The sequence below is a fragment of the Phocoena phocoena genome, chromosome 12 (genome assembly GCF_963924675.1).
Source record: "Phocoena phocoena chromosome 12, mPhoPho1.1, whole genome shotgun sequence".
NCBI lineage: Eukaryota > Metazoa > Chordata > Mammalia > Artiodactyla > Phocoenidae > Phocoena > Phocoena phocoena.
Genome location: NC_089230.1, coordinates 20,534,040 through 20,556,878, shown reverse-complemented (window position 1 = coordinate 20,556,878; position 22,839 = coordinate 20,534,040). Strand labels below are relative to the sequence as shown.

At 40.8% G+C, this 22,839-nt stretch overlaps 1 protein-coding gene across 1 annotated transcript; it reads left to right on the top strand.

The window, feature by feature from the left end:
* Positions 1-12,285: 12,285 nt before the first annotated feature.
* Positions 12,286-13,894, top strand: STX11 (syntaxin 11). The gene has a single exon (XM_065889144.1). The coding sequence runs from the start codon at positions 12,291-12,293 to the stop codon at positions 13,152-13,154; it is 864 nt and encodes a 287-aa protein (XP_065745216.1). The 5' UTR covers positions 12,286-12,290; the 3' UTR covers positions 13,155-13,894.
* The last annotated feature ends 8,945 nt before the right edge of the window (positions 13,895-22,839 follow it).

Below are 22,839 nucleotides of genomic sequence, written 5' to 3'. Positions count from 1 at the left end.
ACCATCATCTGTCTCTTTATTTTCTCTTACATTAAATCATATTGCCCAACGAAAGAAGGCTTACATAATTTCCCCAACTTCTCTATGGGATTCAGGTCTCAGGACAGATGACATGCGTGCCTGAAAAGAAAATTAGAAAACAGAAGCAGATTTCTGGTAGCTGGTTGTAAATTTTCTTTTAAATTCTTCATCTCCATGTGAATCAAAGCAGGGTTTATTTTAACAACTTTATGAATACAATTTACCAAAGTTTATTACATTATCCTTTATCATAATGAGATAGGAAAGTCAACAGAATTGTTTGACTTTTCTTTCTCATTTGCCACAGTTCCCTTTTTCAGATATCACCGTATAGAACTAGGCTCTTGAGTGTGTAGCTTATTTTGATGTTCTTTCTATGCCTACTTCTATATTTTGGTATAACTACAGTAAGGAGTACATTTTAACCTTTTTTTTTTGTTGTTTTAACATCTTTATTGGAGTATAACTGCTTTACAGTGGTGTGTTAGTTTCTGTTTTATAACAAAGTGAATCAGCTATACATATACATATATCCCCATATCTCCTCCCTCTTGCGTCTCCCTCCCACCCTCCGTATCCCACCTCACTAGGTGGTCACAAAGCACCGAGCTGATCTCCCTGTGCTATGTGGCTGCTTCCCACTAGCTATCTGTTTTACATTTGGTAATGTATATATGTCAATGCTGCTCTCTCACTTCGTCCCAGCATACCCTTCCCCCTCCCCGTGTCCTCAAGTCCATTCTCTACGTCTGCGTCTTTATTCCTGTCCTGCCCCTAGGTTCTTCATAACCTTTTTTTTCCCTTTAGATTCCATATGTATGTGTTAGCATACAGTATTTATTTTTCTCCTTCTGACTTATTTCACTTTGTATGAAAGTCTCTAGGGCCATCCGCCTCACTACAAATAACTCAATTTTGTTTCCTTTTATGGCTGAGTAATATTCCATTGTATATATGTGCCACATCTTCTTTATCCATTCATCAGTTGATGAACACTTAGATTGCTTCCATGTCCTGGCTACTGTAAATAGAACTGCAGTGAACATTGTGGTACATGACTCTTTTTGAATTATGGTTTTCTCAGGGATATGCCCAGTAGTGGGATTGCTGGGTTGTATGGGAGTTCTATTTTTAGTTTTTTAAAGAACCTCCGTACTGTTCACCATAGTGGCTGTATCAATTTACATTCCCACCAACAGTGCAAGAGGGTTCCCTTTTCTCCACACCCTCTCCAGCATTTTTTGTTTCTAGATTTTTTGATGGCTATTCTGACTGGTGTGAGGTGATACCTCATTACAGTTTTGATTTACATTTCTCTAATGATTAATGATGTTGAGCATTCTTTCATGTGTTTGTTGGCAGTCTGTATATCTTCTTTGGAGAAATGTCTGTTTAGGTTTTCTGCCCATTTTTGGATTGTGTTGTTTGTTTTTTTTGTTATTGAGCTGTATGAGCTGCTTGTAAATTTTGGAGATTAACCCTTTGTCAATTGCTTCATTTGCAAATATTTTCTCCCATTCTGAGGGTGGTCATTTGGTCTTGTTTATGGTTTCCTTTGCTGTGCAAAAGCTTTTAAGTTTCATTAGGTCCCATTTGTTTATTTTTGTTTTTTTTTTTTTTTTTTTTTTTTTTCCGGTACGCGGGCCTCTCACTGTTGTGGCCTCTCCCGTTGCGGAGCACAGGCTCCGGACGCGCAGGCTCAGCGGCCATGGCTCACGGGCCCAGCCGCTCCGCGGCATGTGGGATCTTCCCGGACCGGGGCACGAATCCGTGTCCCCTGCATCGGCAGGCAGACTCTCAACCACTGCGCCACCAGGGAAGCCCTATTTTTGTTTTTATTTCCATTTCTCTAGGAGGTGGGGCAAAATGTATCTTGCTGTGATTTATGTCATAGAGTGTTCTGCCTATGTTTTCCTCTAAGAGTTTGATAGTGTCTGGCCTTACATTTAGGTCTTTAATCCATTTTAAGTTTCTTTTTGTGTATGGTGTTACGGAGTGTTCTAATTTCATTCTTTCACATGTAGCTGTCCAGTTTTCCCAGCACCACTTATTGAAGAGGCTGTCTTTTCTCCATTGTATATTCTCGCCTCCTTTATCAAAAATAAGGTGACCATATGTGCATGGGCTTATCTCTGGGTTTTCTATCCTGTTCCATTGATCTATATTTCTGTTTTTGTGCCAGTACCATACTGTCTTGATTATTGTAGCTTTGTAGTATAGTCTGAAACCGGGGAGCCTGATTCCTCCAGCTCCATTTTTCGTTCTCAAGATTGCTTTGGCTATTCGGGGTCTTCTGTGTTTCCATACAAATTGTGAATTTTTTTTTCTAGTTCTGTGAAAAATGTCATTGGTGATTTGATAAGGATTGCATTGAATCTGTAGATTGCTTTGGGTAGTAGAGTCATTTTCACAGTGTTGATTCTTCTGATGCATGAACATGGTATATCTCTCCGTTTGTATCATCTTTAGTTTCTTTCAGCAGTGTCTTATAGTTCTCTGCATACAGGTCTTTTGTCTCCTTAGGTAGGTTTATTCTTAGGTATTTTATTCTTTTTGTCATAGTGGTAAATGGGAGTGTTTCCTTAATTTTTCTTTCAGATTTTTCAGCATTAGTGTATAGGAATGCAAGAGATTTCTGTGCATTAATTTTGTATCCTGCTACTTTACCCAATTCATTGATTAGCTCTAGTAGTTTTCTGGTAGTATCTTTAGGATTCTCTATGTATAGTATCATGTCATCTGCAAACAGTGACAGCTTTACTTCTGTTCCGATTTGGATTCCTTTTATTTCTTTTTCTTCTCTGACTGCTGTGGCTAAAACTTCCAAAACTATGTTGAATAATAGTGGTGAGAGTGGACAACCTTGTCTTGTTCCTGATCTTAGAGGAAATGGCTTCAGTTTTTCACCATTGAGAACGATGTTGGCTGTGGATTTGTCATATATGGCCTTTATTATGTGGAGATAAGTTCTCTCTGCCTACTTTCTGGAGGGTTTTTACCATAAATGGGTGTTGAATTTTGTCAAAAGCTTTTTCTTCGTCTATTGAGATGATCATATGGTTTTTCTCCTTCAATTTGTTAATATGGTTTATCACATTGATTGATTTACATATATTGAAAAATCCTTGCATTCCTGGGATAAGCCCCACTTGATCATGGTGTATGATCCTTTTAATGTGCTATTGGATTCTGTTTGCTAGTATTTTGCTGAGGATTTTTGCATCTATGTTCATCAGTGATATTGGCCTGTAGTTTTCTTTCTTTTTGACATCTTTGTCTGGTTTTGGTATCAGGGTGATGGTGGCCTCGTAGAATGAGTTTGGGTGTGTTCCTCCCTCTGCTATATTTTGGAAAAGTTTGAGAAGGATAGGTGTTAGCTGTTCTCTAAATGTTTGGTAGAATTCACCTGTGAAGCCATGTGGTTCTGGGCTTTTGTTTCTTGGAAGATTTTTAATCACAGTCTCAATTTCAGTGCTTGTGATTGGTCTGTTTATGTTTTCTATTTCTTCCTGGTTCAGTCTTGGGAAGTTGTGCTTTTCTAAGAATTTGTCCATTTTTTTCAGGTTGTCCATTTTATTGGCATATAGTTGCTTGTAGGAATCTCTTATGATCCTTTGTATTTCTGCAGTGTCAGTTATTACTTCTCCTTTTTCATTTCTAATTCTGTTGATTTGAGTCTTCTCCCTTTTTTTCTTGGTGAGTCTGGCTAATGGTTTATCAATTTTGTTTATCTTCTCAAAGAACCAGCTATTAGTTTTACTGATCTTGGCTATCATATCCTTCATTTCTTTTTCATTTATTTCTGCTCTGATCTTTATGATTTCTTTTCTTCTGCTAACTTCGGGGGTTTTTTGTTCTTCTTTCTCTAATTGCTTTAGGTGTAAGGTTAGGTTGTTTATTTGAGATGTTTCTGTTTTCTTGAAGTAGGATTGTATTGCTATAAAATTCCCTCTTAGAACTGCTTTTGCTGCATCCCATAGGTTTTGGGTCATCGTGTTTTCATTGTCATTTGTTTGTAGGTACTTTTTGATTTCCTCTTTGATTTCTTCAGTGAGCTTTTGGTTATTTAGTAGTGTATTGTTTAGCCTCCATGTGTTTGTATTTTTTACAGATTTTTTTCCTGGAATTGATATCTAGTCTCATAGTGTTGTTGTCGGAAAAGATACTTGATACGATTTCAATTTTCTTAAATTTACCAAGCCTTGATTTGTGACCCAAGATATGATCTATCCTGGAGAATGTTCCATGAGAACTTGAGAAGAAAGTATATTCTGTTGCTTTTGGATAGAATGTTCTATAAATATCAATTAAGTCCATCTTGTTTAATGTATCATTTAAAGCTTGTGTTTCCTTATGTATTTTCATTTTGGATGATCTGTCCATTGGTGAAAGTGGGGTGTGTTAAAGTCCCCTACTATGATTCTCTGTTGATTTCCCCTTTTATGGCTGTTAGCATTTGCCTTATGTTTTGAGGTGCTCCTGTGTTGGGTGCATAAATATTTATAATTGTTATAGCTTCTTCTTGGATTGATCCCTTGATCATTATGTAGTGTCCTTCTTTGTCTCTTGTAATAGTCTTTATTTTAAAGTCTATTTTGTCTGATATGAGAATTGCTACTCCAGCTTTCTTTTGATTTCCATTTGCATGGAATACCTCTTTCCATCCCCTCACTTTCAGTCTGTGTGTATCCCTAGGTCTGAAGTGGTTCTCTTCTAGACAGCATATATAAGGGTCTTGTTTTTGTATCCATTGAGCCAGTCTGTGTCTTTTGGTGGGAGCATTTAATCCATTTACATTTAAGGTAATTATCAATATGTATGTTCCTATTACCATTTTCTTAATTATTTTGGGTTTGTTATTGTAGGTCTTTTCCTTCTCTTGTGTTTCCTGCCTAGGGAAGTTCCTTTAGCATTTGTAAAGCTGGTTTGGTGGTGCTGAATTCTCTTAGCTTTTGCTTGTCTCTAAAGGTTTTAATTTCTCCATTGAATCTCAGTGAGATCCTTGCTGGGTAAACTAATCTTGGTTGTAGGTTTTTCCGTTTCATCATTTTAAATATGTCTTGCCACTCCCTTCTGGCTTGCAGAGTTTCTGCTGAAAGATCAGCTGTTAACCTTATGGGGATTCTCTTGTATGTTATTTGTTGTTTTTCCCTTACTGCTTTTAATATTTTTTCTTTGTATTTAATTTTTGATAGTTTGATTAATATGTGTCTTGGCGTATTTCTCCTTGGATTTATCCTGTATGGGACTCTCTGTGCTTCCTGGACTTGATTGACTATTCCCTTTCTCATATTAGGGAAGTTTCCAACTATAATCTCTTCAAATATTTTCTCAGTCCCTTTCTTTTTCTCTTCTTCTTCTGGGACCCCTATAATTCAAATATTGGTGCATTTAATATTGTCCCAGAGGTCTCTGAGATGTTCCTCAATTCTTTTCATTCTTTTTTCTTTATTCTGCTCTGAAGTGGTTATTTCCACTATTTTATCTTCCAGGTTACTTATCCGTTCTTCTGCCTCAGTTATTCTGCTATTGATTCCTTCTAGAGAACTTTTAATTTCATTTACTGTGTTGTTCATCATTGTTTGTTTGCTCTTTAGTTCTTCTAGGTCCTTGTGAAATGTTTCTTGTATTTTCTCCATTCTATTTCCAAGATTTTGGATCATCTTTACTGTCATTACTCTGAATTCTTTTTCAGGTAGACTGCCTATTTCCTCTTCATTTGTTTGGTCTGGTAGGTTTTTACCTTGCTTCTTCATCTGCTGTGTGTTTCTCTGTGTTCTCATTTTGCTTAACTTACTGTGTTTGGGGTCTCCTTTTCGCAGGTTGCAGGTTCGTAGTTCCCGTTTTTTTTGGTGTCTGCCCACAGTATCTAAAGTTGGTTCAGTGGGTTGTGTAGGTTTCCTGGTGGAGGCAACTAGTGCCTGTGTTCTGGTGGATGAGGCTGGATCTTGTCTTTCTGGTGGGCAGGACCGCATACGGTGGTGTGTTTCAGGGTGTCTGTGACCTTCTTATGATTTTAGGCAGCCTCTCTGCTAATGGGTGGGGTTGTGTTCCTGTTTTGCTAGTTGTTTGGCATAGGTGTCCAGCACTGTAGCTTGCTGGTCGTTGAGTTGAGCTGGGTCTTAGAGTTTTTTTTTTTTTTTTTTTGCGGTACGTGGGCCTCTCGCTATTGTGGCCTCTCCCGTCGCGGAGCACAGGCTCCGGACGCGCAGGCCCAGAGGCAATGGTTCACGGGCCCAGCCACTCCGCGGCATGCGGGATCCTCACAGACCGGGGCACGAACCCCTGTCCCCTGCATCGGCAGGTGGACTCTCAACCACTGCGCCACCAGGGAAGCCCTGGGTCTTAGAGTTGAGATGGAGATCTCTGGGAGAGCGTTCGCCAATTGATATTACATGGAGCCGGGAGGTCTCTGGTGGACCAGTGTCCTGAACTCGGCTCTCCCACCTCAGAGGTGCATGCCTGACACCCGGCTGGAGCACCAAGACCCTGTCAGCCACATGGCTCAGAAGAAAAGGGAGAAAAAAGGAAAGAAAAAGAGAAAATATAAAGAAATAAAGTTATTAAAATTAAAAAAAAATTTAATTATTAAAAATAAAAAAATTTTAAAGTAAAAAAAAAAAAAAGAAAAAAGGAAGAGGGCAACCAAACCAAGAAACAGATCCATCAATGATAACAAGTGCTAAAAACTATATTAAAAAAAAAACACAAAATAATAATGGACAGACAGAACCCTAGGACAAATGGTAAAAGCAAAGCTATACAGACAAAATCACACAAAGAAGCATACCCATACACACTCACAAAAAGAGAAAAAGAAAATAAATATATATATATGAAAGAAAAAGGAAGACAGCAACCAAATCAATAAACAAATCTACCAATGATAATAAACTCTAAATACTAAACTAAGATAAACATAAACCCAGAAACCAGTCAGTCGCATACAGCAAACCCCAAGTCTACAGTTGCTCCCAAAGTCCATCGCCTCAATTTTGCAATGATTCGTTGTCTATTCAGGTATTCCACAGATGCAGGTACATCACGTTGATTGTGGAGATTTAATCCGCTGCTCCTGAGGCAGCTGGGAGAGATTTCCCTTTCTCTTCTTCGTTCGCACAGCTCCCGGGGCTCAGCTTCGGATTTGGACCCGCCTCTGCGTGTAGGTCGCCTGAGGGCATGTGTTCTTCGCTCTGACAGGACGGGGTTAAAGGAGCAGCTGATTCAGGGGCTCTGGCTCACTCAGGCCGGGGGGGAGGGAGGGGTACGGAGGCGGGGCGAGCCTGAGGCCGGCGTGACGTTGCACCAGCCTGCGGCACGCCGTGCGTTCTCCTGGGGAAGTTGTCCCTGGATCCCGGGACCTTGGCAGTGGCGGGCTGCACAGTCTCCCGGGAGGGGAGGTGTGGATAGTGACCTGTGCTCGCACACAGGCTTCTTGGTGTCAGCAGCAGCAGCCTTAGCGTCTAATGCCCATCGTCTCTGGGGTCTGCGCTGATAGCCGCGGCTCGCGCCCGTCCCTGGAGCTCGTTTAGGTGGTGCTCTGAATCCCCTCTCCTCGCTCACCCCGAAACAATGGTTTCTTGCCTCTTCAGCAGGTCCAGACTTTCTCCCGGACTCCCTCCCGGCTAGCCGTGGTGCACTAAACCCTTCAGGCTGCGTTCATGCCGCCAACCCCAGTCCTCTCCCTGCGCTCCGCCCGAAGCCCGAGCCTCAGCTCGCAGCCCCGCCCGCCCCGGTGGGTGAGCAGACAAGCCTCTCGGGCTGGTGAGTGCCGGTTGGCCCTGATCCTCTGTGAGGGAGTCTCTCCGCATTGTCCCGTACCCCTGTTGCTGCGCTGTCCTCCGCGGCTCCGAAGCTTACCCGCCTCCGCCACCCTCAGTCTCCGCCCGCGAAGGGACTTCCTAGTCTGTGGACACCTTTCCTCCTTCACAGCTCGGTCCCACTGGTGCAGGTCCCATCCCTATTCTTTTGTCTCTGTTTTTCCTTTTTTCTTTTGCCCTACCCAGGTACGTGGGGGATTTCTTACCTTTTGGGAGGTCTGAGGTCTTCTGCCAGCATTCAGTAGGTGTTCTGTAGGAGTTGTTCCACGTGTAGGTGTATTTCTGATGTATTTGTGGGGAGGAAGGTGATCTCCACGTCTTACTCCTCTGCCATCTTGAAGGTCTCCCCCATTTTAACCTTTTGGGGAACATTTTTAGAAGCCTCTTGGTTGACTTTTTTCAGTTGTAGTTTTCCTAATGTTTCCTCCTTGGCAACCAGGAAACCTTCTAGACCAGTGGGACCAACTCATTTGGGGCTGGGCTGGGCCAGAAAAGGTGGGCCGGAAGGCAAGGTAAAGGCTACTTTCTTGTCTACACCTGCAGAGAGAATCTTGAGTTCCCCACAACCTTCCTGACTCTCTCCTTACCAGATTATGGACTTGAGCCTTCAAGTGAGCTTAGACCTTCACCTGATTTAGGACCCATGGCTTCATGTTGTTAGGTCTTGAGAAGGGGTGACTGCCTCTGACTATATTCTTCCAAGGCCATTTTCTATATGATTGCAGTGCACTTTGCTCTTCATATTATGAATGAAATAATCCCCCCAAATAGCTTTTTCGGGGCTTTAGGAGAGTAATACAGAGCCTGGGACCTGTCTAGGAGTAGTGGGAGACCAACAAGCAGGCTCCTAATGTTCTGGTGTGTGATGCTGCCCCTTAACCACCCTTACCTTCCATGATAGTGCCTCCTAAGCCTTCCTTGCATCCATCACCATTTCTTGCCTTGTTCATCAAAATTTATCCATTCTCTGTCCTATTCCCTTGTTTCAGAGGAGAATATATTGGATACTAACATAAGCAGATAAATACAGCTCGACTTGATGCTAGCCAACTAATGTACTTTCCCCATGTCATATAAGGTGATAACCTGATGGCAATGCATGCACCTTCAAGAAGGACTTTAAAAAGTTAGTCCTTTACATATATACACTACCAAGTGTAGAATAGATAGCTAGTGGGAAGCAGCCGCATAGCACAGGGAGGTCAGCTTGGTGCTTTGTGACCACCTAGAGGGGTGGGATAGGGAGGGTGGGAGGGAGACACAAGAGGGAGGGGATATGGGGATATATGTACATGTATAGCTGATTCACTTTGTTATACAGCAGAAACTAACACACCATTGTAAAGCAATTACACTCCAATAATGATGTTAAAAAAATAATGCAACAAATGTTTCACTTTCACATTTTTCAATAAAAAAAGAAATTAGTCCTTTAAACAAATATTTATAGTTTTCTGGGGCTTTATTTAATTAATAAATCTATATGGAAATTATAAAAATGTTGGAAAATACAGAAAAGCACAAGGAAGTAATTAAAACCATTTATCATTCCACAATTTGAAGAAAACTACATCTTGATGTGTATTATTCAAGTCTTTATTTCAGGATGTATGCACGGTACCACTGCTCATTCTCTTCCCTTTACATAGTTTTTCTACCCAAAATGGTATTTACACTTTTCATCCCATTATAGCCTTCTAAACTCTGTGATTATGTGGCAGTCAATAGCTCATTTTTGCGCCTTTAGATCATTTTTGAATTTCTGTGAAAACTGTGGTGATGAAAATATTTACAGCAGTGAGCTTCACATACCCCTGCATATATCCTTAGAATAAATGTACTTAAGACAAAACAAATACACATTTTAAAAGCTTTTATACATACTATTAAACTGCCCTCAAAAAGGTTCTATCAATTTGCCCTCCTATAAGCATTTTTTTCAGCGTTCACAGAATTCTCTTTTAAATCATAATCTTAAAAAATTCCTGCCAGCTTAGGGGGCAAAAAGAAATCTCAGTGGTTTAATTTGCATTTCCTTGTTTTGATAGTGAAGTCCCTCGCGCTCACCTTTATACACCTGCTGGAGATAGTTGACTGTAGTGGTTAAGTGGGGCTACTCTAGAGCCGGACTCTTCACTTACCGGAGACCTTGGGTACGTTCCTTAACCTCCTTAAACTCACTTACCAACTCTGATAATGACAACACCTACTTCATGAAGTCTGTATGAAGACTTAAGAGGGTAGCACATGAAAAGGGCTTAGAACATGTTTACTGGCATTACAGTAAGTACCTGATACATATTAACTATCCCTGTGTTCGCTGGCATTTATAGTTCTTATATGAATTGCCTTTTCATCGTCTTTGTTTGGGCAAGTGGTTTTTTTGTTTTGGGGAGGCAGGAGTTTTTAATATTGATACATTAAGTAAGTTAACCCATTATCTGCCATATATTGAAATCCCCCCCCAACTTGTGGTATGTCTTTAAATTTTGTTCAAAATGAGGAAATATTTGGATATCAGGCAGTTCAGGCCAGGGAAGGCATAGTTTTGGTCCAGCCTGGGTCTTTTTTCTGCCTCTCAGTTGTGCTTCTAGGAGTCACCTTCCCCATCACTGAGAAAGTCCAGTATTGATTTTTGTCACTAGAAAGCAGAAATGGCATTTTAAGCAGGATAACTTGTATTAAAAATCACCACTATGGAATAAAACCCTGCTTAATTTATGTAAATAATGACCATGGCAGACAAGAACCTGTGGTTAGTATTTCACCATTTTCCATTTATCACTAAATCCAACTTGTCAGCATTCCATTAATGGGGCAGTAAAATTAATTACTTCAACTTGAGAGAAGCTTCTAATTTGAGAGCAAGATCCCTGATAGATTGAGTAGCCATTAAATGCTGCTATTGACATTTTCCCTCTCTTTTCTGCAAATTATATAGTAGAAAGAAATCTTTCTAGCCATGAAATCTTATATAAAAGGGCAAAATGTTTATTATTTTGACATCTGTACATGCTATTAAAAATGAAAGTTTTTACTTCATTGGAAAAAATATGGACATAGAGAACACGGTTGTGCCTTGCTAAGCAGGGAACTGATCAGAACCACTCTTACAAAAACATGGAAATTCTGTTTGAGCTCCCAACTCGTTTCAAGAAGCCATTAAAAGTGGGCAAATATTGCTGCTCTGTGATGGATTAATGGGAATTACATTACTGCTACAGGGCTTGTGTACGATTGAAATTTTCCATATAAAACTTTTTTTAAAGTTTTGTTAATGATACACTACTAGGGACCTCGGGAAAAGCTGAACATCTTTCACTTCTGATTCTTCATCTGGCTTGTGCTATGTGATTCCCACCTAGATAAATATCTTCTTTCTGCTCACCTCTCCTACTTACTAAAATCGTATAAAACATTTAACTATTTCTCTATCTCTTTTACTCTTAATAGCTTCCAGTAGAATATATTTTGGGGGTTTTCCCCCAAATATTTTTAAGCACTGAGTATCAAACAGACATTCAAACTCTGAAGTATGTACAGGTGATATTAGGCAGAAGAGCAAGGAGATTTCAGCTTCCACCAAATTTTATACTTCCTTTTTAGATTTTTGTCTTTGTTCATTTTGTTGTTGTTTTACTTTAACCATGTTTTATTCTTATAACATTTTTAAGATAAAAAATTAAACCATGATTTCTATCATTAAAAAAATATTCTTGGGCTTCCCTGGTGGCAGTGGTTGAGAGTCCGCCTGCCGATGCAGGGGACACGGGTTCGCACCCTGGTCTGGGAAGATCCTACATGCCGCCGAGCGGCTGGGCCCGTGAGCCATGGCCGTTGAGCCTGCGCGTCCGGAGCGTGTGCTCCGCAACGGGAGAGGCCACAACAGTGAGAGGCCCGCGTACCGCCAAAAAAAAAAAAAAAAAAAAAGTTTTATGATGTACAGGATGCTCACCACTGCTGAAATAGACACAGGATAGACAACACTTAGAGTTGGCCCCAAAGCCTTGTAAATTGACTGGCCTTAATTAACAATCATTATCCTTGCAAGTCTTTTCTTATTTTTCTTTTCTCTGGTGTGCTTTGATTTGCGATTATTGGAGAACTGTAAAGCAAGAAAAAGAGATGGATTCCCAATGCAATCTAAAATTTGAAATTGCTGATTGAGTTCCAGGCACCTCCGCTATTGCACTGAGATACTACAAGCTATAAAATACAAGTGTGTTCGTGACTCTCAGTCATATTAGTCCTTTACTCATAAGCAAAATGTTATGAAACATTTAGCTCCTTTAGTGCATTTCTTACCTACACCCAGGAGTAAAGAATTGGGAGTGCTGAGCAGTGAGCAGAAGGTTTATTTCAATCTTTAATTCCCTCAATGCAAATATCTGACTCTCAATTAATTAAGTTCTGAGGAATTTAACTTCAGTATCTCTATTTACAGGCATAATGAAGGACCGGCTAGTAGAACTTGTGGAGTTAACCAAGCGGTATGAACAGCAGTTCCCAGACAAGGACAATGAATTTGACTCGCCCCCCGAGGATATCGTGTTCGAGACGGACCACATCCTGGAATCCTTGTACCGAGACATCCAGGACCTTCAGGATGAAAACCAGCAGCTAACTTACGACGTGAAGCGGCTAGGAAAGCAGAATACCCGCTTCCTCACGTCCATGAGGCGCCTCAGCAGCATCAAGCGGGACACCAACTCGATTGCCAAGGACATCAAGGCCCGGGGCGAGAGCATCCACCGCAAGCTGAGCGCCATGAAGGCGCTGAGCGAGGTCGCCGAGGCCCAGCACGGCGCGCACTCGGCCGTGGCGCGCATCGCGCGCGCACAGTACAACGCTCTCACCCGCCCGTTCCAGGCCGCCATGCTCGAGTACAACCAGGCCGAGATGAAGCAGCGCGAAAACTGCAAGATCCGCATCCAGCGCCAGCTGGAGATCATGGGCAAGGACGTGTCGGGCGACCAGATCGAGGACATGTTCGAACAAGGCAAGTGGGACGTGTTCTCAGAGAACCTGCTGGCTGACGTGAAGGGCGCGCGGGCGGCCCTCAACAAGATCGAGAGCCGCCACCGTGAGATGCTGCGGCTGGAGAGCCGCATCCGCGACCTGCACGACCTCTTCCTGCAAATGGCCATGCTGGTGGAGCAGCAGGCTGACACCCTGGACGTCATCGAGTTCAACGTGCAGAAGACCCTCGACTACACCGGCCAGGCCAAGGTGCAGGTGAGCAAGGCCGTGCAGTACAAGAAGAAGAACCCCTGCCGGACCGTCTGCTGCTTCTGCTGCCCCTGCCTCAACTAGCAGAAGGCCCAGGCCGCCACACCCCATCCCCGGCAGGAATGGGACGGGAAGCACACTGGGAAAGATTTTGAGGCTGTCTGCACTGGGGTGAGTTGCCCTAATCCCTAGGGACCTCAGTCTTTAGAGAAGGAAAAAACTCGGTCCCAGAATTCCAGTCCAGCTCGTACTTGGAAAGAGAGTTGATCCCACCCGCTGTTTCATCTGTAAGGACAGCTGCCTACCGAAGTTTTGTGACGTCATTATATGGCACATAGCACCCTTGCCTCTTAAAGGAAGCCAAATAAGGAACTGACGTGGTAGCGTACTCTACAGTAGATGTCCAAGGCATGTTTGTACATGGACCTCTAGGAGGAAGTCAGTCCTGCATCGGCTCACAGTATGAACTCCTTATCAAGGCTTCATTTACCCTATCCTGAAAGTACCTCTGTTGTGTTCGTTTTTGAGTGAACCGATCTTGGGAAAAACTGCTCATCTGCCATTTCTGATTCTTCATCTGGTTTACGCCATGTGATTCCCGCCTGGATGTATATCTTCTTTCTGCTCACCTCCTCTACTTATTAAAATTACATTTAACACTTACCATTATTTCCTTACCTCTTACTTTTAATATCTTCCATCAGAATGTAATTTGGGATTTTTTTTTTCCAAAGATTTTTAAGCACTGAGTATTGAACAGGCACTCAAATTGAAGTAAGTTTGTCACATTATATATATTTTTCATAAATAAAAATAATTTAAAATTTATCTTTGTACTTGATTATTACAAATGCACATATATGTAAATGTAAACTACCAATATTTACTAATGCATGTACATAATGACCAGTTGGTTTAACTTCACTTTTGTAAATATGGTATATAAACATCCATGAAACATTTTTATGGTTGTTGGTGCTGGTTTGCTTGTTATGAGTTTATCTCACTCTGATCTGCATCTCCATAGTCCAGTTTGGGTCAAAACTTTATTTTGAACAACTCTGTGTTGGTTACAATGGTAAAAAACAGGTGTCAAATGCTGAAAATGCATACGGAACTAGAAATATTAAAAAACAGTCTTAGAAATAATTACTTTTGTTTTACTGTGGCCCATTCTTTTCATGCATGGCAATGTAGTAATTTAAAATAAAATACTTCTGGTCACGTTAGTTTAATATACATTACATTATAAACATCCCGTTTATGCATTTGTGTGTTGACCATTTAAATCTTAGTCTGTGTTTTCAATTACTCTTTTAAAAAATTTTCTACTACCTGCTTGAGGCTTCAACAACTGGATGGAACTCTGAGTGGCGGGGGGTGAAAAATAATTCACATGGGGTATGTTGCTTTCTCTCCTGAGTTATTTATAATAGTTTAGCAAATTCATCATGTTTTGGAGATTTGGTTTCATCTGCAAGCTTTGTAATGCCCTTACCCGCACTTACCATGTTTCCTGTCTTTCTTTTGAGTCAACTATTAACTCTTTCTACTTATTTAATAAAAGAGAGAGTTTATTCAGTGGTCATTATTCTCGCATCCTTCAGACAGTGAACTTTTAAAAGGAGTAAAAAGAAGAGTATGTGAACTCTTTGGAACTCACTGACTAATCTGCTTATGACCATGACATCTAGCCCTGCTCCTAATTTTAATTTCATGGTTAAATATGAGAATCGTGGAAACCGATTCCCACTGGGCTCTTCTCAGATTTCTCCCAATTCTTTCTCAGCTAACTCCAGGGATAGGTTTCACCTATGACCTAATTAACTTTCTCTAAAAAAAAAAGTCTTCACACAGCTCCATTGCTATGTCTTTCATGGTAGGGAAGAGATATTGGAAATACAGGCCACCAGCTAGTTTCCGTAAGAGAGAATAGTTCATGAATTCAACCCATAAAGCAGTTTCTTCGTTTGGAATCATTCATAAAAGTCAAGGAGTTTGCTGGCTCTATGTATTTTTTAATTCCCCACATTTCACATTGGAGAATTAGGTAAAAACTTCACTTTAGTATACTAAGAGATTAGTGTACTGTTGCTTATTGAAAAGGCAAGAATTTTTCTTCCTGGTTTTTAGTAATTGTCTGGGTGTGGCATAGTGGTTAAGAACACAGATTCAGGACCCTACTCTCTGGGTTCAAAACATGACTTTGCCATATACCAGCTATATAATTTGGGCACGTTACTTAACCTCCCTGTGCCTCAGTTTCCTCATCTGTAAAATGGATATAATAGAACCTACCTCATAGAGTTGTTGGAAGAAGTAAATGACTAAATATGTAAAAGCACTTAGGACAGTGCCTGGCACATGCTAAGTGCTATGTTCATTATTGCATAACTTTCTTGTAGACTGAAAGAGCTGCTAGTAATTAAATTAATAGTTATTAACTTCTGAGGAAAAGTAAATATTCTTCTGTTAATAGTCTTTAATAAAATAGAATTTAAAAACCCAAGACCCTATCTTCTTTGAATATTACGGTTTAAAAAATTTTTTACAATGAAAGAATTGTTTTCACAGTGGCATTTCATTCCTTATATCCAAGCATGTTATGAAGATGAAATTGGATGTTCCACTCAAAAAATAGTTAATCAGGAAGCAGCTGTTCTGCTCAATTTGGCAAGTGTTTTCCCCTAATTCTTTCTAAGCTATGAGTCAAAAAGTCCCAGAAGTTCAGCTGTGGAGGCCAGGTCACAATAGACTAAAGGAAAGGGATCAGTTGGCTTTTCCCATATCCTGCCCTGTTTCCCAGAAGCCCTTCCTAGCTCTGACTGTGGTGCCAAGAAGTGGGTGAAATGCTGGCTTTTTCCTTAGGAAAGGGTGCTCCAGTGCCACCAAGAGGTGTTGTAGAGTTGGGTTCACCTGATCCTGTGACGCTCATTTGGCAAACTCTGCAAGTTGACTCTGGGTAAGAAGACTGTGGCAAATGGGCAAATTTCACACACTAATGTCACTTACGTACAAAATGAAAGAACCAATCACAAAGAACAATAGATCCTTCAGGGGCTGAAGGTGGAAATCTTTTAAAGCTATTTTAACATATACAGTGACTCCTAACTAGCCAAATGCCAAACCCTGCAGTCACAGCCACAGACTATAGGTGGTGACAACTCCAGAAATATCAAAAATAGGAAGGATGCTCACCTAGGATGCATTGTTATCCAGGATAATAAGAGTTAGAATTTATAAAAAGCTGATCAGGGGACTTCCATGGGCGCAGTGGTTAAGAATCCACCTGCCAATGCAGGGGACCCGGGTTCGAGCCCTGGGCCAGGAAGATCCCACAGGCCACGCGGAGCAACTACGCCCATGTGCCACAACTACTGCACCTGCTCTCTAGAGCCCACGAGCCACAACTACTGAGCCCACGTGCCACAGCTACTGAAGCCCATGCGCCTAGAGCCCGTGCTCCGCAACAAGAGAAGCCACCGCAATGAGGAGCCCGTGCACCACAACGAAGAGTGGCCCCTGCTCACTGCAACTAGGGAAAGCCCGCGCACAGTAACAGACCCAACTCAGCCATAAATAAATTTTAAAAAAGCCAATCAATAATATGAAAATGTTTGAACTGTGACATCACAAGAGTAAGTTTGTGGCCTTTCAAGATAACTTGTAAAGAGAACAGGGTCCTTCTTGTACCAATGCTTTATAATTAAATGTCATATGAAAATATTTGTCAGGCTCTACAAGTATAAACTTCCTATCTTGACAGGAAACTACTGAATATTATGCATAGGTTAAAAATAATAAAATAGGGTAATGGTAGTCTTGGATTCTCTGTATAAATCCTGCCATTCTATTTTCTACCATCAGACTCCTCTCTTCAAAGTATGCAAGGTATCTCGAACTGCAGCATGCAAGTCACTCATTTGTAATAGTTTGAAACATCCATTTGTAATCAGAGTAACAGTTGACTTGCTTTTGATAGCAGAATTGAAAATCACTGGAATTAATAAAATAGGACTATTAGAAATGGAAAATGAACTGGATCTAGAGTGTAATAACGTCACCATCATATAAATATTGAGCATCTTTATTATCTACATGTGTTATGAAGAATGGACAAGATGTCCTCATACACTAGCAGCTTTGTTGTAAAGATTTTATATATATATACTGGTGAGAAAGAAGACTTTCCAAACGGATGATCCGAGTGGGACTGCATAGGGTGCTTTAATACTAATGATATCCTAAAAAATGAGGAGTGAGAGACAAGTCCCCCAAACTGTCATTTTTTAATTTATTATATTAAATTTATTTATTATTTATTTATTTATTATTAAATATATTAAATTTATTATATTAAATTAATAATTTAATTATTTTATACCCCAATTTAATTGCAACAGCCCTGGCCACTTCTTGGACCTTTTCTGTTTTTCCTAATCTATAGATATATAGATACATTTTCATGGTCCTACAGCAAACTCTTTAGACATAACCCTCTCTCAGTTTCCCAGCATCCCATAACATTCTATAGTGGGTAAAAACAAAGCATGCAAGTTACACATATACATACATATATATAAACACATATGTATATATATTAATAATATATATCCTTATCTCTCTATTTTCAGATAGGCCCAGCTATTTGCATGTGCTCAGTCTCGCTATCCCAAATAGAGATGCACCTAAAGCCATTTAACAGGAACATGCATGGACTGAATGTGTTTCTATGTCAGGATCTTTATACTTCCCCATCGATGTGGTCTCCACTTATATGCCCCTTTTACCTGCGTAGGGTACCCACACTTGGAGATTTGTTCTAAGCCACCATAAATGTATTATGGAACAAGGTAGGAAAAGAATGAAAGAGGGAACGAATACATATCCACACGTACCAAACTCACTGGCTGACACTGAGCAGTGCCTCAGTTTTCTAAGTTTTCTTGGAGATAGATACCTCATATCTGTTCTACCCTCATGCCCCCTCTGTTTCTTCGTTTGTTTACTGTGTGAGCACCAATCTGGATCTGACCACACTTTGCTCAATAGTCTTCCCACAGCAAACATGTCCAACCAACATAACAATACCTGTTGGCATAACACTTTTCTTTTTTTTGGCCTCGCCACCAGCTGGTGGGATCTCAGTTCCCCGACCAGGGATCGAACCCGGCCCTGGCAGTGAAAGCCTGGAATCCTAACCACTAGCCCACCAGGGAACTCCCCTACAAGATGCTTTGATTTCATATTTTTATGACGATTCTGTGAAGTAATATTACCATCTTATTTTTTCTAAGAAGTGGAAGCTAAGAATGCAGTGCTGTGCCGGGTGCTGGGCCCAGAGTAGGGGGCAGCGTCCTGGGAGCAGGGTAACGTCTTGGTGAGAGGAAGAGAACTGGGATTGGAGAAAAAGCTACTTGGGGAGAAGCAGATCATCCAAGGGAATGGTCAGTCTGAAAAGGATGCACAGAGAGAGAATGAAGATCTGAGTCATAGGGACTGAAGTGGGCAGAACTGGAGGCAAATTGAGACCAGGATTGCCTGCCACGAGGTAGGGCCAGGAAGACTCTGTACCTTATTAAAGGTACAGACCAAGGTGGGATGCAAAGAAAGTTGTAAAACTTTTTAAGAAGGGATTTTTTTTTCCTTTTTATTCTTCCATTCAAATAAAACAGATTATTTTAAAAATTGTGGACAAAATGTGTTGGCTTGGGTTTCAGCTGTACATATTCCTCTCTCACGCGGCATCTAGTGGGGTAATTTATGCAAAATACTTAGCTCCCTGCTTCTAGTCATAAAAGGCTGTGTTTCAGGGTGCTGGCTTTGAACAACAGTCCTAAACTGTCCTCAATCACTGAGGTCTCTTTTTATGAGGCTCCCCTGAGATGCCTCAGTCCATTTTCCTGAGTAGGTCGGGGCATCCCCTCATCCCCCACACAAATACAGACTCCTTAGGGATCCATAATACTCACTCAATACAAAAATGTTCAACTGCAGGTATACTGTGCAGAGAAATAACTGGCAAGGCCATTCCTTCTGCTGCAGGAGTTGAAGATCAAGGAGAGATTGGAGGACCCCAAACTGCCCTTTCTTTGAGCTCTGAGCTCGGCTGGGCTGCAAGGCCTCACTCTCTCCCTGTTGAAGCCGTCCTGGCAGACCTACTGTTATGTGCCTCCCAGCTGCCAGCAGCTGGTGCACCAACTCTTTCAAAAGATGGTTTTGGACCAAATCAAGAAGACAATCTCCAGGGGGTAGAGAGGACATACAAGGAATGTCACCCTTAGATAAAAAGAAATTATTTAGCCTGCATGTGGCAAAACAGGAATTTCTTTTGCGGCTAGGAATGTTTAACTAGTTTATTCTTTTGCCCTGCCCTGTGGTTTTCCCTGGTCTAAAGCACCCTTAAAAGGGCATAGATGAGGCAACAGCCTCTCTTCACAATCTTCATCGCACTTGGTAACCTGGTTCATGGAAGAAACCTGTCAAACAAGAAATGTTACCGAGTGGCAAGATGTTAAAACATGCACAGACCCAGGAGAAAGTAAATCTGTCTGGGAAATGAAAGAAAGTGCCTGTTCTTTCAGTGCTGGGACTCATCAGTAGGGGAGCTTCTTGTGTTTGGCATCCTGCCTTGGCGGTTATAAATATATGAAATAACTTTGCAACAAGTGCTCATTTCCAAAAGGAAAGCATAGCTTTCTTAGCATCCCTTCTCACTGATGAGAGTTTCAGTGTTACATGAAAAATGACTGGCAGAACACACTGGGGAATATAAAAATGGTGAAGAGAAATCCTTTCCTTCTTGATAAGAGACATAAAATAAATATTTTTGGAAGGAATCATCCAGTGGTGTGAATGAATATGAGAGTTAAAATAAGAAGAAAGAAAGGAAGAAGGAAGGATGACCATCCTAAGGTCAGACAGTAAGATAACTGTGGACACCCAAAAGAGCAGAGTGGGATCAGGGGACAAGCTGGAAATACTGAAAGTAAACTTTCCTGTGAACTAACCTAGTTCATTTTCATCTGTGCACTAACAAGTAGAAATTGTGAACAAATGACTTACTTGGCTGACATGTCAACAGGGACAATGGTTTCAACTAGAAGTTGGTAGGTTATCTTTTTTTTCCCTCTGTGTATGCCCTGTGAGTATAATTTGGTTAAATTATGTACTATGATATTCTATAATATAATTTTGTTTGGGCTTAAATTCAATGTAGTAAGTGGGGTGAAAATTTTGGAAATTTCTCCTAACACCTAAAGGCCTGTATAGATTTCTGATAACTCAGAGCCTTAATATTCACTTGCGTATTATTTTCCTTTTACATTTTTGGAAAAAAGAAAAAATGAAAAAATTGTGCCTCATAGTTTGATAAAATATAATTACCACCCCTCTCTTCATCCAACTATTGCATTATTCTTTAACAGTTAATAAAACTGGGAGAGACTGATGCTATTAATTCCATTTAGTCTATTGTTTCTTTGCTTGGTCTGCTTTTTTATTCAGAAGAAAATTTATATGTATATATATGATAAAATGTATACTATATAAATTATATATATATATATTTCCATTTTCAAAATTTTCAAAAAGACTTAAAAACAAAATAGGTACTACAGTTTACACCTCAAACAAAAACTCCTGGAATTAAAGGTACACCAGGTAGCAACTGAACAACTGAATTACCTCCTTAAAGTATATTGCCAAAACAAAACAAAACAAAAGGAAATATTCATGCATTCAGATTTATATTACCAACTCCTCTGATTTATTTGACAGGAGAAAGAGGCTGTGATTTGCCAATGTCCACATACCCTGTGTGGGCTTAGTTGACAGTATTTGCCTTCTCTATAGCTACACCTGCATACTACACAGCTATAATAAATCATCAGATGTGGTTAAGGCAACTAAGAAAAAAGGGGAGGGAAATGACTGCTCCCCAGCGCTTGGTAGCACAAAAACACAGAGGTACCTCATCTATTTTTCAGAGTATTGGGTCAGATGAATTAGCCCACACACTGTCATGTGAAATGGCCAAGGAGTCTACCCTTGACTCTTTCTTCTCTGTATCTCCTTTGTGGTTGATCTCATCCACCCCATGGCTTTGCTACCCTATGATGATAATTTCCAAACCTTTGTGGAGAGAAGACTGGTCACTGATGACCCCAGCAGCTCTCTTTGGTTTGCCTGATAAGGAGGAAACATACAGTCTCAACTGTACCAAGGTACCCAGGTGCTGTCAGCGTCAGTGGGCAACCTCCCTGAGCAGATGGCACCCAAGCTAGACTCCTTGTCTTCTGCTTGCAAGACTCCTCTTATTCTCACCTTTGAAAAGTATTGTTTTTGAGTAGCAGGGGTGAGCTCATGATGAATGCAGCTGGGCACTGCCCAAGCATATCCTGGGATCACTAGACATGACACAGCGTCATCCTGGGGCTGCCCCTCCCCCACCTGTTGTTCCGCCTGCACCGTGGGACACTCAGATGTTTGCCTGAGCCATTCACTCAATAATCTACATCTTTAGCCTAGATTTGTCACCTGAACTGCATACTTTTATATCCTACTGTCTACCTGACCTCTCTTCCTGAATGTCTCGTAGGTTCCTCAAACTCAGCATTCTGTTCTTCCTTTGATGCACCTCCTTCAGTTAATGGAATCATTACCCTCCCAGATAGCTAGAGGCAAAACATGTGAATCACCTTCATTCAGTTCTATCCTCCTCTCTGTCCACAACCAAATGAAATTAAAGCATTGCTGTTTATACTTAAAAAAAAAAGATGAATATTTGTGGGCTATTGTGTGGTTAATAATGTAATCCAAAATGCACACCAGATACTTGGGCTGTAAAGGCAGTTACAATTTTCTGTCTGGATTTTCCTGATTGACCCAACGAGAAAGCTTCACACATCAGGAATTACGTTTTGATTTACATTTAAGTTTATATAGTCTTCAGTGTGGTTGTTCATTCAATAAACGTCTATTAAGGGCAGAGCTGATATTACTGAACTCTGGTCCAAACTTGCATACATATTTCTTTTACATATGTAAGTTGCCTTGGAACCAGCTTCTTGCAGAGCTGTTGTCCCAGCATAACTTTTAATAGCTTCTCCTTTCACTTTCACAAGTGTCTGAGTTTGTATGATAAACTGTACAGTCATCCAACATATATATGATATTTAATTTGGGCATCCCCTTGTATGACATTTTCTAAGTTCACCCTGCCCTTTAATATCTAGCCAACTGAGTCTGACTCTCCACCCTGAGTGGCTGCAGGAAGACCCTACCTTTTGTTAGATTGTCCCTCTCCTTGTTGTGGAAACTGTGGGGACAGAGATGTGGCCTTTCTTCACTGCCACTTTCTGAGCCCATATTTCTTACTTGCCAAAAACCCAAAGTAGGGCTTCCCTGGTGGCGCTGTGGTTGAGAGTCCGCCTGCTGATGCAGGGGACACGGGTTCGTGCCCCGGCCCGGGAGGATCCCACATGCGGAGCGGCTGGGCCGCTGAGCCTGCGCATCCGGAGCCTGTGCTCCGAAATGGGAGAGGCCACAACAGTGAGAGGCCTGCATAACGCAAAAAAAAAAAAAAAAAAACAATCAAAAAAACCCAAAGTAAAATAAATATCCCTGAAAAAGAATTAAGTATAATAACACACGGAAGAGAGAAAATTAAGAAAAACTAAACGGTTAAAATTTAAATATAAGGGTTAAAATAGAAATGTCATGAAAAGTGAACTATTACAAGATAAAATAACCAGATTTAATTATAAAA

Coding starts and splice junctions, on each gene's coding strand:
- STX11 (XM_065889144.1), top strand. CDS start 12,291: ATGAAGGACCGGCTAGTAGAACTTGTGGAGTTAACCAAGCGGTATGAA.